General features: G+C 43.4%; 1 protein-coding gene across 5 annotated transcripts in view; it reads right to left on the bottom strand.

The window, feature by feature from the left end:
* The window catches only part of LOC308324783 (dynamin-2-like), a 42,225-nt gene extending 26,142 nt beyond the window's left edge, over positions 1 to 16,083 (bottom strand). For all 5 annotated transcript variants that reach the window (XM_080777067.1, XM_080777069.1, XM_080777068.1 and 2 more), the window contains exons 1-8: positions 15,616 to 16,083; positions 5,124 to 5,197; positions 4,788 to 4,937; positions 4,389 to 4,592; positions 2,693 to 2,791; positions 1,768 to 1,928; positions 1,341 to 1,483; positions 865 to 1,000 (exon numbers count right to left, since the gene is read on the bottom strand). In XM_080777067.1, coding sequence (XP_080633193.1) covers positions 865 to 1,000; positions 1,341 to 1,483; positions 1,768 to 1,928; positions 2,693 to 2,791; positions 4,389 to 4,592; positions 4,788 to 4,937; positions 5,124 to 5,197; positions 15,616 to 15,776 — 1,128 coding nt within the window. In that variant the 5' untranslated portion in view covers positions 15,777 to 16,083. The remainder of the gene's footprint in view (positions 1 to 864; positions 1,001 to 1,340; positions 1,484 to 1,767; positions 1,929 to 2,692; positions 2,792 to 4,388; positions 4,593 to 4,787; positions 4,938 to 5,123; positions 5,198 to 15,615) is intronic.
* Between the last annotated feature and the right edge of the window lie 575 nt (positions 16,084 to 16,658).

Consider the following 16,658-nt stretch of genomic DNA (forward strand, 5'->3'; position numbering starts at 1 on the left):
CATCTGGCCACAAAAGATGACAGGATCTACTGAATGTGAACGTACCCTACTGGGGGGAATCCACACTGTGTGTCATGGGCTCAATATGTCAGTTTGACACATTCAGTAGATCCATGATCTTTTGTTGTCAAATATAATTTCTTGGGGTCTAGTAGGACTATAGTAAATAATTAAAAAATAATCGCTACAACATTTTGTAAATAAAGATGTATTTAGCCCCATGTTCGAACTAAAGTTGTCCTTTAAAAGACAGAACGCAGTTTCACAAGTTTGTAATAAGTATACATTCAAAGTGGAACTGCCTCTGTACTTTCCTTGAACTGTACCCATTCTACAAACTGTTAATAACATTTTCCATCAAAACTTTCAATCAAACAAACCTGGATATTAAGGACTTGAGGGGGATTGAATCAACAACATCAACATAATAATAAACGCCACCATTTACAGACAATCAAATCAGCTCGATATTATTATTTACATGCTTTCTGTATAATGAAGTGTCCCAGTGCTGCTGCTGTTTACATTATAAAGGTTTTACAGCCGTGGCGCTCGGCTCAAGCCTGATTTGTTTGTATTGTATGGTATAGTGTGGAGTCTGTCTGCCCCGTCGCGCACCGAACATAATAGATCTGCAAGCCCAGAATAGAAGCCAGATTAACATGTTTTGGGTTCATAGATCTTCCCATTCTGCTAGCGAGAACATCAGGGAGAGAGAATGAGAGATGTATGCCAACTGTGATTTAACTTTAGCCTATTTTGTGCAGAACTCAGCATGTTTTATGAACAACTGAACACGTGGAACACCGTAACCAGCTCGTAGGTCAAGGAAAAGGAAACGTATGGACCATTTCCTGGCCATACCTTAACCAGCTCGTAGGTCAAGCGCTCGTGGAAGATGCGGTTGATCTTGGCACCGCCTGACAGCTCGTTGGTGTCCACCTGGTCCCCGGAGCCCTCGATGCACTTCTCAAAGTCCCCGCCAAACTGCTGCACCATCCTGGGGAGTGTGGGGGGAGGGGAGCATGGAAACAAAAGTAGCACTTAAGTATTCAACTGTAATAAAGCCATGGTGTTGCACCTGGGGTCTAGGGTTATACTCAACTGTAATAAAGCCATGGTGTTGCACCTGGGGTTAGGGTTATACTCAACTGTAATAAAGCCATGGTGTTGCACCTGGGGTTAGGGTTATACTCAACTGTAATAAAGCCATGGTGTTGCACCTGGGGTTAGGGTTATACTCAACTGTAATAAAGCCATGGTGTTGCACCTGGGGTTAGGGTTATACTCAACTGTAATAAAGCCATGGTGTTGCACCTGGGGTTAGGGTTATACTCAACTGTAATAAAGCCTTGGTCTTGCGTGTGGGGTCGTCAGGTCTGAAGTTCTTGTACTCCTCCACCTCCTTCTCCAGGGAGAGCAGCTGGCTCTGGAGCTTGTTACGCAGGCCGGGCAACGTATCCCGGATGTGATTGGTGAGTTGCTAGAGAGAGAATATTAATTAATTTAATATTCTCTAAAGACTAACTAAAGATTAATTTAAAATTAATCTTTAGTTGATTGCCCCATTAAGGCCTGAGGACAATTGCTATCCAATTATAAATGACTTTTTCCGTAATTCAAAATATTCAACATTTTCAAGATTTTCCCAAAAAATAGCAGATCTACAAGCAAGCCTCGAGCTTGTATATCTGCAATTTTTGAACAGACAACACCGAAATCCGAAAATGCCACACAAGGAGCCCATAGGTCTGGGCAGCAGCAGACCTGGTTGAGGGTCTTCTGTAGGTGGGGTGTGCCCATGCGCTCGGCCATGTGTCTGTAGCCCGGGTGGGACAGGAAAAACTTCCTCTCTGCAGCCAGTGCAGCTTTGATGTCCTTCCTCCCGTCGATGTCCTTCTGACTGCGGTTTACTACGCCGATGTATCCTGAACACACAAAACCACACCATGTAGTCCACGAGGAGAGCAGGTTCTCCTGCAGTTGCTTTTCATCGATTGATCGAATACTTTATGAGACAGAAAGGTAATCGTTACGAGTATTTGGGCCGAAAAGGAGAACACTCATGTGGTGGACTTATGTATTTCATTTATCGACATGAAAGAATAACACCAGAATACAATATCAACATAAAACACTATGGGCTGTATTTTGTGTCTTAACCCATTCTGGGCGGGAACCCCTATTGGTATCTTACCCCCTCAGGCCGGGCACCCATATTTGGGTTCTGTACAGTATGTACAGTATTCAAAAATGTAATTTTTTTGATGCTGCTATATAAATATTTGACGTTTTTCAGAAACCTTAGGTCAGGATTTAGAGGCGTTTTTAGAATCGGCCTTAGGCCTACCAGGTCTTATTCCCTAACTTGAGTAAACTAAAGACCTGGAGGCGTGATCAATGCTCTTTGGCCACTCAGAATAGCCAAATGGCATTGATCACGCCTTCAGGTCTTTATTTTACTCAAGTTAGGGACCTGGTACTTAAGACACGCAAAATACAGAAGTACAAAGTAGAAAAAGGGGAAGGAGTAAAAAATGGCAGCGGAGAATGCATTCTCCTTTCTATGGATTTTTAGGCCTGTTTTGAAAGTAGTTCCACATCCACATTTATTTTTGTTGGTGTATGTATGTGTGTGTGTGTGTGTGTGTGTGTGTGTGTGTGTGTGTGTGTGTGTGTGAATCACCCTCACCTCTACGCAGTGGCAAAAGCTTATTCTCCAGGATGTCCTTTGCGTCCGTCCCTTCGTCCATCAGGTCTAGTTTGGTGATAACACCTATGGTGCGCAGACCTGGAGACAAAGGGACAATGTAATAGTCCACATACAGTACATACAGTACATACATACATACGCACACTAAGTAGATCGACACAACCTATCTGGCCCGCGTTTTTGTTATTTCACAACACGCTTCTGTGTAAAGTTGCTTTGACCTTTCAGCCCCAGCAGTGTCCACAATGAGAAATAAATAAAGTACATGAAGAAGCCGGACACGAATGGGTAAACAACTACATACAGAGTACAATGCTATAAGGTAATGGATAACACAGACCGACTGACTGGGTTCTCCTTTGTCATCTTCACATGTTCTACGATCATAATAATAATCTCCTGTAGTTTACCCTGTGGGTCCACCTCCTTGGAGATCTATTATAATAATAATCTCCTGTAGTTTACCCTGTGGGTCCACCTCCTTGGAGATCTATTATAATAATAATCCCCTGTAGTTTACTCTGTGGGTCCACCTCCTTGGAGATCTATTATAATAATAATCCCCTGTAGTTTACCCTGTGGGTCCACCTCCTTGGAGATCTATTATAATAATAATCTCCTGTAGTTTACCCTGTGGGTCCACCTCCTTGGAGATCTATTATAATAATAATCTCCTGTAGTTTACTCTGTGGGTCCACCTCCTTGGAGATCTATTATAATAATAATCTCCTGTAGTTTACCCTGTGGGTCCACCTCCTTGGAGATCTATTATAATAATAATCTCCTGTAGTTTACTCTGTGGGTCCACCTCCTTGGAGATCTATTATAATAATAATCTCCTGTAGTTTACTCTGTGGGTCCACCTCCTTGGAGATCTATTATAATAATAATCTCCTGTAGTTTACTCTGTGGGTCCACCTCCTTGGAGATCTATTATAATAATAATCTCCTGTAGTTTACCCTGTGGGTCCACCTCCTTGGAGATCTATTATAATAATAATCCCCTGTAGTTTACCCTGTGGGTCCACCTCCTTGGAGATCTGTTATAATAATAATCCCCTGTAGTTTACCCTGTGGGTCCACCTCCTTGGAGATCTATTATAATAATAATCTCCTGTAGTTTACCCTGTGGGTCCACCTCCTTGGAGATCTATTATAATAATAATCTCCTGTAGTTTACCCTGTGGGTCCACCTCCTTGGAGATCTATTATAATAATAATCCCCTGTATTTTACCCTGTGGGTCCACCTCCTTGGAGATCTATTATAATAATAATCTCCTGTAGTTTACTCTGTGGGTCCACCTCCTTGGAGATCTATTATAATAATAATCTCCTGTAGTTTACCCTGTGGGTCCACCTCCTTGGAGATCTATTATAATAATAATCTCCTGTAGTTTACCCTGTGGGTCCACCTCCTTGGAGATCTATTATAATAATAATCCCCTGTAGTTTACCCTGTGGGTCCACCTCCTTGGAGATCTGTTATAATAATAATCCCCTGTAGTTTACCCTGTGGGTCCACCTCCTTGGAGATCTATTATAATAATAATCTCCTGTAGTTTACCCTGTGGGTCCACCTCCTTGGAGATCTATTATACTAATAATCTCCTGTAGTTTACCCTGTGGGTCCACCTCCTTGGAGATCTATTATAATAATAATCCCCTGTATTTTACCCTGTGGGTCCACCTCCTTGGAGATCTTGAGCGCGTCAGAGTTGGCCAGGTCTTGGTTAGCGGGGGTGACGGCCAGGATCAGACAGCTCTCCTTGGTGATGAACTGCAGCAGCATGTCCCGGATCTGGTGCTCGATGTCCACAGGCTGGTCCCCGACCGCCACCTTGGTCATCCCCGGCAGGTCGATCAGGGTCAGGTTCAGCACTAACACACACAGACAAGACATTCACAAGACAAAGAGAGTAGCAGTGAAAGATGAGACGCTATTAGTGAAAGCCGTGTTGACGAATGACGGATGAGTGTGCCAGACAGAGGCTGCCCACATGGGGTGTAAGAGAGCGGCTCTTGGCTATGTCTGTGTTTTGTTGTTTGCATTTCATTAGTGGTTGAGAGCATTACCGTTCGGGGAGTACACCCTCAGGTTAATGGGGACGGCAGAGATGCCCTTGTTGGAGCCTGTGATCCGGTCCGTCTCCGCCTCGATCTCCGACCGCACCTCATCAAAGTCCACAAACTTCTTCCCTTTGCAGTGCAGGAACTCTGCATATTCTACAGGGGGCAGAGCGATGGATAAACAGTGAAGGGAGGGAGGTAGAGAGGGCAGACCAGGTGCATGCACAAGAGAGATAAAAGGCAGAAACCAAGCCCAAGGCGCTGTAGAGTGGAGGCCAACAATGGTGGACGGTGATGAAAGTATACAGGGGGCATCGCTGGGCAAAGAACCGCCAGACTCACCTGCTTTATTGTTGACCAGCTGCAGAATGAGAGGTCGGCGGGTAACAATGCCCGATCCACGTGGAAGGAAGTCCCTGAGGAGAAGGGAGAGAGAGACAGAGAGACGCACAGGGTACAAGAAAGTCAATAGAGAGTCGAAACAAGAAGAGAGACAGAGAACGGGAGAAAGAAAAACAAGAAAGAGGAAACAAGATTAGTTAAATAATTCATTAAGGTCCATTAGCACTGACCACGTGGCTAGGTTTCCTCATGGCATGGTCTCCGGCTAAATCACGGCCTGTGGTCTGTGGTAAATTGATGTGAGCAGGGGAATTTCACGACCCGCAATCTGTCTCCGAACAAATCAAATGTGACAGTCATTTTCTCTGTCATCATTTACAGCCTTGCAATGCAGATCAATTTGGGCGCGCAGCCGCACACACACACACACACACACACACACTATGGCTCCATTGATTTTGTACTGTGGAGCTTTTATTATTGACACACTCTGTTCCTCTGTAAACAATTTAGCAGCTATACAGGTCCTGTTTAGAGGAGAGACAGGGCCCACTGCTTTCAGAGTGGTGAATTATTTTTTTAAACTTAAGTAAAAGTATCAGTTCTGCAATATAGAAATACTCTGTTACAGTTAAAAGTCAGATATTCAAAATTACAAGTATAAAATAATTGGTATCAAAATGTACTTAACTGTAACTTAAAAGTACTGAAATTACTCATGCTGGTTTCAAAGGTTTCAAATGTATATAACTATTTTGAAAATAGCCGATGTACAAGCTCACAATGCGTACCAATCAGCTATTTTCAAATCTCCCAAATGTATATAGGGATGAAATGGGCAATGTGTTTTGTAATAATAATCAAAGTCTACAGATGTAGTGGAGTAGAAGTCAAAGTATTGAAAATTGGAAACACTCTGCAGCTAATGTACTTAGTAGGTTACTTTCCACCGCTGCTCTGAGCTCAGCCATGAGAAGCCTCTGTGTGCACTCTGTGCAGTCTGGCTGTGTCAATACAGTTGACAACTTCACATCGCTCTCAAGGTTATGCTATAACCACATTAATCTTGCGTCTCACACTTGATATCGTCTTGTGGTGTTTTAACATTCTCAGGAAGCTTGCTTGTACATCTCACCAACTACCATAGGTCGATGCGACTTCAGCGTTCGGTAGCGTAATGTAACCGAACTGTGAACTGTTTGATTTACTTTTTTTGGAAAATGGTTGAAAATGTTGTCACATGGAACGATTATGCAAAAATGATTGCGATTATCTCAAATATTAGTTGTGTAATAGTTGTGATTGTGACAGGCGGAGCATTGGGTTGACAGTAGAAACCTCGCCCATGAGGAAACAATGTGATATTGGCGCGCGTTTATGCACCACACGTTCGTCTTAAAATGACACGGCACCTGAGGAATGTCAGCACAACTCACTTGGGGCTGACGAGTTGCTTAGTCAGCAGCGCCAACATGATGAACCTCCACCCTGCCTCCCTCCTTGTTCTGAAGGAACACACTACATCTGCTGATAATAACAACCACCAAACGCTAGTCCTGAGTCCTGGAAGGAACAATGCTATCTACAACATCAGAGTGAGTCTGTCGTTAACCCACATTATCTTCCCCATCTTTTCTTTCAGTCTGCAGCCAGATCCACAGGCCTGGGGGGGGGGGGGGGCAGCCAAGCCTGACAGACTGGAAGCAATGTTGGAGTGTGTAGGAGGGTTTCTCTTTGTTTTGTTTTTATGTGCCTTTTGTATTATCTATCTATCTTAGCTACTGCAACATTTGAATTTCCCCCTTGGGATCAATAAAGTGAAATCTAATAATCTAGGCTATAGTACATCAGTAGTCATACTTCATGCTAGACCTGGGCTGCAGATATATATACGAGTAAGACGCGCAAACGCGGGAAGCGAACGCAGCTCGTACATATTTGGGTTTTGGACGTATAGCTGCTTTGGGGACTCCTTATATGGTGCCCCTTTTGTGCCCATATATGGAGCTGAGTGGACCTGGCCCCTTTTGTGCCCATATATGGAGCTGAGTGATTGCTGATGCAACACACTCCATATTTGGATAGCGGGACAGACACACGGACAGACAGACAGACAGACACACACACAGACATGATCTGCTAGGTCTCATAGTAAGTGCTCACTGCATTCGCAATTATATATATATATATGCTGCCTGCATCAGTACCTGGAACATTCCAGATGGCCTGACTTCAGCACAAAAAAATGAAAACTCTACAGGTCTGTGGACCAGCACTAGTGTTGTGCCCTGAGCACAGTGACATGCAAGCATGTGCTTGATTTCTCACTCACACACACACACACACACACATGCATAGCCTTAATAAACGTCTCATGAGTTCTGATAATGATGAATCTTTGTTAAATATTGCTGGAAGGTTAATATTAGGACCATAAAGCATCATATTTGAAATTAATCCAAGTAAGGAAACACTGTGTACTTGAATCCACACGCACACACACACACACACACACACGCACACGCGCACACAAGCCCTGGATAGGTGTCAGGGAATAATGGAGAGGGACGGAGTGAGAAAAGGAGATGAGAGGAGTGCTGGGATGAATGAACGACATGCAGACAGAGAGAGTCGAAAGACACGCAGCTCATCGGTCACAGTGTCAGAAACTTGTATTATGTATTAATGCAGCGCTCCAGGTACACAGTACTCTCACAGGATTTATCAAGGCATACGAGATGCGTGCCTCCCAGACGGAACAGTTTGGGCTCTGATTCCAAGAAGAGAACAAGAAGCACGTCTGCCAGACGAGGCCAAACAGAACGCACGCTGATCTGAAGACGGAGGCTTCATTTATATTGTATTCATTTATACACTGAGTGATGAAATATAAATGAGGCAACATAACACACCCTCAAAATTACAAGTGTTTTGATTTGAAGTACTTCAGATATTCTTTCACTAGGCAGAGACGGCCCATTTTGAAACAAGCGGGAGGCCGTGCTTCCATTATTGATGTGCTGTAAATGATGGAGGAGGCTAAGCAGATTGGATTGTATCATTTCATGCATTATGGATGGCTGAGCAAAGAGCCTCTCTCAAATATAAGCCAGAGAAAGGGAGAGCAAACAGACAGGGGGAGCCGGGTTAAAAACCGTGACGGCCTCTGCCTCATATAGCCTACACAGTCATAATACTGATTACACATCACGCAAAAAAAGTCACTTTCCCCAGGATTTGGGGGATATCAATATGTCCCGGTGGTGTGCAAAGGAACCCCTCAAGGTCTCAGCATGGTTCTAGCAGACAGCATGTAAATGAGCTAATTTGCTGGTGTGGGTCCGTGGCATGGCACAGAGCACAATAATCATGGCTCCCCGCATGGCATGGCCATGCTACAGTCAGTCAGTCAAGAAGATTGCTCTCCCGAGTACCAGGAGGCTTCAGACAGTAGAGCTGTGGGCACACAACCCAAAACAAATTTATTTAATAAATGTAAAAATACTTCAGTTGTGTTTACATAATCAGTTTTTAGCTCTTTATCTAGGCTATTCCATAGATCAACCCCTAATTGAGATATACATCTGGCTTTTGTGTTGGTCCTTGCCAATACACAAGTCCCCCTGAGGTTGTACTCATGTACTGGGTCTCTCTTGTTTCAAACAGCTCCTGTATGGATGATGGTAGTATTTCTTTGTACAGTACATGAATATTGCAGTGTTGAGGTCGACTATATCTTCTCATTTTAATGCGTTTTTGCAGATTAAGAGTGGATTTGCAGGTACTAGCTGCAAGATATTCCGTTTCATTTAAGATTCTTATGAAATCTCTGAATTCAATTGAAAGGGGCTTAATTGGCAAAACCAAAGATATGGAAAATCGATTATAAAAATCACACCCGTGTGAAGTGAGGGGCGCTCTTATCATCTTACAACATGATGTAAAACAAACATTGAGACAAAACAAACCTGAATATAGGAGGGGCTAGTGCCCCTCAAAAATATACCATTGTAATAATTATGCATCTATAAATAAATGCACAAATCACTGTGTCCCCTGCATATCTCTGAAACAGTCGACCAATCTTATCGCGTTATCATCACGGAGGAGCAGCGATTATCGGGAGTGCAGTGGAGATCAGCAGATAACCAAGAATCCACAAATCCGTCTCTGTCCCTTATACAGTATGCCCATTGCCATACTGTATATGGAGATCCCTGATGTAATTTCATCAATATGATGTCAAGGTACTAAGATCATAGACTGGAATATGATATTACAGGTACTCTGGTAGTGCATAACCGAATGGGAGATCATGACGTCATAGACTGTCCACCACGTTCTATGATAATGAGTACTGCACCAAGCACTCTGACAACGGGTATTGCATAACTGAAGGGCATGTGTTCCCACCAGTATATAATCAGTGGTTCAACATTTTCAGGCAGCGACCCCCAAAAGAATCATTTTGAACTGGGTACCTGACAAGCGCTTGGAACGTAGGACTTGAGGTACCGTACAGATAAATATTGTGAAATGAGCATATCTACAAGCTCACTGAGAATGTAGATCGACTATTTTATAATGTTTGCCTCTTTCTTTCTGATACTACTAGTATTTGACAATTTGGCTAATGTTTGACCAGTTTTTATAGTATAATTTGTTAATGACTTCTACTTGATTACTTAAAATGGTCTTACAGGTTCTCAAATTGTCACTTCACTGTCATGTGGCGAGGGTCCCGACCCACCACTTGAGAACCTCTGGTGTATATGAATGTCACTCTTTCACAAAGGACCAGTGATGCAAGCTCTTCAAACTTCAAATGGATCTGTGGGACCAATTTGCATCAAATCACGACATCAAATGTAGTAATTATAGACTTCATAAGCATGTCGTCATGGTTCAGAACAGTTCCATCAAAGCAGTGTTTAACTGTCTCACAGGTCGTCTGTCAAATATAGTATAATGTCACGTTGCCGACCGGCAGCAGCATCAGATAAGAGCCTCGCCCAGACAAGCTTTCTGTGCAAGATATGACCTCCACGCACGTACGCCCTCTTAGAGACGATGATATCACAATGGAGACAGAGCCCTCCTGGTCATCCCTAAATGACAGTTGTTCAGAATCCAATAATACATTAAACCAGGGGCACGGGTCGGGTGCCACTGCCAACATTGGCACAGGGGAGGGTGATCACTGGCACACTGTTAAATTAAGTGCCCTCACAAATTACATCCTGCACATAATTCTACACTCATGCAAACTCTTAACTCCGAGTCCGGGAGATAGGTGGGTTATTGCTAGCCTAACGATCATACATCCTGATTCCTGATGTGAAAGGAAATATTCCTAAAGGTTACGTATAGTCTATGGACAGATATGGGACAGTCAAAATCAATTAGAAATATATGATGATGTGGCACACTGACTATCAAGAAAATGAAATCATGGCACAATTGGCACTTCTATATACAAAACCTTGCTGACATTCAACACAGAGCAGTTTTGCTAAAGCCAAGCGGCATTTGGCAACAGGCCAAATGTAGTCATGAGCTCTTTGTATTATTTTGTGGATTGTTTGTTAACAGCTGTTTATGGGCCATTTAAGACCACAGAACGAAGGGCAGGTCTGTCTAGAGAGGCTGCTGAACCCTCCAAAATTCAAGGCCTGCAGTGCAGAGGCCTGCATTGGACTTCCACTCCCATTATTTATTCATCCTGAACCTTCAAAGGAGCTTCAACCTCTGCAGTTAAAAGGTCAAAATAATATACAGGCAGCTTGTTGGGTACTTTGTAAGTTTGTGGAATACGTTAAGCCTGAAATTGCAGTAGACATATCTTGGGACGAATGATGAAGAATGTACCCAGGTCCTAGACGCGCGCACACCCCCCACACCCACTGATTTAATTAGTTCCTGTCGTTGCAAAACTCGCATAAGCAGTTGTCCATAGAGTTACACATCCTTCGTCAGCAGTAAATATATGGTCCTACTTTCACAACTCTATCCAAGCTAAGCTACGACTGCTTGCAATATAGTTGGCCAACATGTGGTGTATAGTGACCGCAGGGACACAACCGAAACAGCAGAGATGTCATGTCACATAGCATGCACAGGACATTAGCCAGCTATAGTCAACCATATCAGATCATGAGTCATGATATCAGCATGCCATCGGCTGGGCCATTTGGACAAAGTCATAATGTTATGTCACAATATTTATGACTAAATACCTCAATCAATATTGTGATATTAAATAAATACCTAATAATAAATAAATAATAATAAATATGACTAAATACCTCAATCAATATTGTGATTATAAAAGGGCCTTTCTGTGTGAAGTTTGCATGTTCTCCACCGTGTGTCCAAGGGTAGGTAGTGGTACCCTCACAAACAACATGCAGTAATCACGGTCTCTAACTCTCTATACTGCCTCCCCCTGGCCAGCCTGATGGGAGGAAAAGGAACTGGTTGGAATAACGTGTTCCTTCCACTCGCTGCGTCCAACCGGGTAAACTCCCCCCTGTCAGGTGAAAGGAAGGGGCTTGGACGCCTCATGCATTGAAGGAAGCATGAGGTCAGTCCGTTGTTCTCCCCAGGTTGGCAGAGGGAGTGTATCTCAGGATTACATTAGACAATTGACACACAAAAAATGGGTTAAACAGGGGATAAACAAATTAATTAAAAAGAATATAAAATATCATATTGTGACAAACAATAATATAAATAAATGTTGTAATGTTTATTTAGATAAAGCTTGAGTGAATTAAACAGGAGAGGAGAGGAAAACATAATATCACAATTATGCAAATCCCAGACTATATCTGGTCTCATGTCACAAATCACAACAGCACCTACATCAGCATAGAATTTGGGCGGGAGAAAAAGACAGGAGGAGCCGTTACAGTCTAAAGGGGGTGTGCGCGAGTGTGCGTGTGTGGTGGTGCGTGTGTTCTCATTACTGAATGACTCTGTTCACATTGTTGGTGCTTCAGACAAGAGAGACAGATTTTTTTTTTACTGCCTTTGGGAAACAGGGATGAATCTGGCCTTTCACACACAAACACGCCCTTCTCATGGTGACAGAGACAGACCTCGGCAGCCAGAGGAACCAGAGTGGCCAACACCAGCTCAGTGTGTTCACGCCACAGCCACAATCAATATCTTCCTTTTCAGTGGTGGAAAGTAACTAAGTACATTTACTCAAGTACTGTAATTCAGTAAAGTACTTGAGTACCGAACATGTACTTGCAGTTGCAACAGACCATTTCTATAATAGGATCCTGATAGTACTGATAGTAAAAAATGTGAGTACTTCAATCTCACTGTTCCCTTTTCCACTGCAGAGGAAGCATTTCACAACACACCACACCACATCAGAACTCACAAGTGTGCTGTTGTTGAGAAGACAGTGAGTCGCAGTATAACTGACATAGCATCGCGGTTGACTGGAAAATGTGTATGAAAAAACCTGTTCCTCAGTTAACCACTTTCAGCCTGGTGTCCCTATTTTGGGCATGGCATTATATTTTTTGTTTGTTCAAAAATTGACAATTACTAAAAACGGCTTATTGCCCAATGCCTATATATCAGTATGCTTTATGAGCTTGTAGACCGGCTATTTTTTTTAAACATATAGAAAGTATAAGAGCGGTTGAAAATCTGTATAATCCAAAGAGATACGTAAATAGCATTGATCTATAAAAATAATAATAATGGTGATTCCAGCCGACAATGACAATATAAATGTCTTCGGACGATGTTTACATAACGTTAAAGCTTTAGTTTAGACTTTGCACAGAGGCTTTCCTGTCGCTGGTTTAACGTTTGATTTCAGATGTATACTTAGTTGCATAGTGGCAGTGCACACTGGTGTTGGCTGCTGTAAATGCAGATATAAAAGCTCACATCCCGTCACTCACGAATGTGACGCGTTGCGAGCTTGTAGATCTGCCATTGACTGAGGGCGACGCCGGCACACAACCAAGTATGAACCAGACTTAAATCAATCAGTCTCAGTCTGTTCTGTTTACAGAGAGGAGTCAGAGGACCAGCGGCAGCAGCCCTTCCGTATGGAAGTCAGATGCAACCTTGCGGCTACGTGTGTAATAAGTGTGTGTGTGTGTGTGTGTGTGTGTGTGTGTGTCTGACTGCCACTGTTCCAGCTCATTGACCCAAAAGGACAGCTAGTAAGTCCAGCTGCACTCAGTCAGCAGCTACTGTGCTGCTGCCGCTTTAAAATAATCATTTGGAAGGTTATTATGTCGGGGACGGGGAGCGGCTAAGATTTTTTTGACATGCTATTCAGAAGCGACATAATAAAGGCTGAGCATAGAACTGAATGCATTGCATTGCTCTGCTGCTATCGGCAAAGGGCTTGTTCGTTGTGTCCCGCTTTTGATGGCATGGACATGGGTATATGTTGGCCCCGTCAACCGGAGGGGAGGGGCCTCGCTCCGCTCAGGCAGAAGAATTGAGGTCACCAACCTACGTCTCATGTTAATTACAGCAGATATGTGTCAACTGTGCTCGCGGTGCAAAGTCCCTCTCATCTGAATTCATGTGTGTTGAGAGGCGGGCTAATCGGAGTGTGAATTCCCGACTGCTACGGATGGTTACTTACAACATGCTCTGGCCTATATGGATGTATGTGTAACCACAGGGCTGACTACACTACAGCATGCCATCTTAATTTAAAAGTGGGCCTACTCCCTCTCTGCACACATACCTGCACTTGCGTGCATGCATGTGTCGTATGTACTGTGTGTGTATGGGTTGGGTGACACACTGTTAACTTTCAATGGCGGGGGAAACCTGCTAAACAAGCTGCTTTAGAGTGAGCTTGTTTTGTGTCGTTATCCACAGGGGAATCACACACACTGTGTGTTGATGTGGGAGAGGACAGGATAGGCCTGTTAAAGAGCCCTATGGGTTAATTCACTGGTTTTCGACCTGTGGGTCAGGACCATGAAGTTTGTTTGTTTGTTTTTTGGGGTTGAATGCCTCAACTCCTACTTTTATTTTTAGTTCCTATTTTTTTGTTAATTAACTAAAACATTAAATAGAAAAACTGAAATATGTTACAACATACATATCAGCTCCAGCAAACAGGAAGAGGAGCAGGGAAGCCGTTACTGGCCCTGTAGTTGCACTGTCTGACTCAACAATAAACAATCATGTTTTAAATCAGTGCTTCTCAAACTGGGGGCCGGGGACCACTGGTGGGCCATGGCCAAGGCTCTGAAAATGCATGCAGCCCACCATCTGACCACTGAACCTGTGTCAGATGGACGGGCTTGTAGTGCAAACACATTTGAGATTTTCAAATTGGCCAAGATCCAGGAAATGTTGAGAACCACTGTTCTAAATGATGAGAAACATTATTGAAAATAGGAGGATGGGGTTGTAATGAATCAATGAGGACATGAGTCCTTATCCCACAGGCAGGCATTTATGCAACTGCTAGGTCTACCACTAGAAACAAGTTAATGCAACTGCTAGGTCTACCACTAGAAACAAGTTAATTTACTGTCTGTCAGCATACATTTGTACATATCTAAAAACAAAGTAGAGTGACAGGGTGTATCCTGTCCTGACCTATAGTACGTTTGGCGGGGTGTGGTGAAAATAAATTATAAATAGAACCACTGGAAAATATAGTTTATGCTCAGAACAATGACCAACTAGAACAAAGACAAAAATGGCATGTCAAATTGTCAATAATAACAAGAGTCTGCAGTTAGTGTTGATATTACTCAAACAATGGAACAATATAATTTGTCTGTAAGCTCAAGTCTAGATGGATGGAAGAAAGAATCGAGTACAAGGACCCCAGTGGAAACAAGCCAAAAGGCTTTCTTAGATTCATCCTTTAGCAGACCTTCTCTGTGCTTGTCCATGCAAACTGTTAATAACGTATCAATCAATCAATAAGAGAGAAAGAATACACACAGGGTACAGTTAAGTGTACAGATGCACCTGCTAGGTAGGTCTACCACTAGACTCAGTCTACTTGTCTACAGCGACTAGAGGAACAAGTTGATTTACTGTCAACCTGGTTGGTTACATATTTTGTACACTCCCAGAGCTACAAATGGATAAAACACCGAGGGATTAACTCAACCGTGTAGTTTGTTTGCACTCAGTGTTTGTTTTGCACACTGTGTTTGTTTGCACACCGTTATTACACTATGGTTATTACCAAATAATGTGAACTTAAATTACAATCCATCAACGTTGGCACGCAAAGGGCGCACCTTGGTTTACGATAGCTCTAGGCTCTGGTTGACGACAAATGCGTAACGTCAACACAACACACAGACAGACACTGGGGAAGCTGTAGCTCTGCTTCAGGTTCGCTTGACCTGAATAGCGACCAAACCGTATATTTCCATCAGTGGGTAATCCATAACAAACTAAAAGAGTGGAAAAGATGATCTTTGTTATTGATGAACCGAGAGAACCACACAAATAATAAGTTATATACCTGCCAACAAAATTCTCCAACACGGAGCTCTTTCCAGCACTCTGTCCTCCGACCACGGCGATCTGCGGAAGGTCCAGATTACAGCTCTGTCCGATGGTACTGAAGGCGTCTTGAAGCTTGTTGATCAGGGGGATCAGGTCCTCCATCCCCCGGTTCCCCATGGTGGTGGTGGCTTCTATTCGCTGGGTCCGTCCGGGCTCTCCTCTAGCTCAACACCAACCTGGGAGGCTAGCTGACGTTAGCTTAGCAGCAAGCTGCTCCGGTTACTCTCCTCCACAATGTGTTCAGTTCTACCCAGCGCTTCGAAACAGTAACCACTCCTGGTGAAACTTATGCCATTAGCGTTCCGTCGGTTCACAAAAATATCATCTCGTGATATTTTGAACGCATTAAATGTTCAAAGTCAGGGGGAAAAAAGGGGGGACGGAAAACCCAAACTCACAAAACAAAACTTCCTCTACGCATCGCCATCCGGTCAGGAGAGAGACGAGTACGACACCGATCATGCAAAAACCGGCGAGTCGAAGACCCGCCCCCTGTCTGGGAATCGCGGGCAGCTCATTGGCTGATTTAGCTGTCTGTCAAGCACGTCTTCGTCTTCGTCGTAGAAAGGGATCAATTCAGTTTTGGCAGTTTGAATTTCCAGTCTATAGCGGATACGGAAACCGTACGTGTGCCGTGCGTGTTGTGAGTGTAGAAATGACCGGCTATACATGGACGGTCTGGACCGGATCTGAGCACTGGGCAATGAATGGGAAGCAGGTGCTGCGCAGTGTTGCCATGTTCGCTTCTTATAACCGACTTTAGGTTTGTTTTTCTGTAAAGTTGCTTGTAAATACAGTAAGAGGTTATGCGCATGCATAAAGTGAGTGGCAAAGTCAGTGGCAAAGGGAGTTTTATACAATTAGACTTTTCTGTTTGGATGTATGGGCTGTCAAGGCCTGAAAGTAGTTTTTTGTCACATTCCCGCATAAACTTCCAGCCCCAGGTATGATGATGATATCCTATTTTGGCTATATATATATATATATATATATTAGAAG

This window comes from Protomyctophum bolini (assembly GCF_963924005.1).
Source record: "Protomyctophum bolini genome assembly, chromosome: 11".
Classification (NCBI taxonomy): Eukaryota; Metazoa; Chordata; class Actinopteri; order Myctophiformes; family Myctophidae; genus Protomyctophum; species Protomyctophum bolini.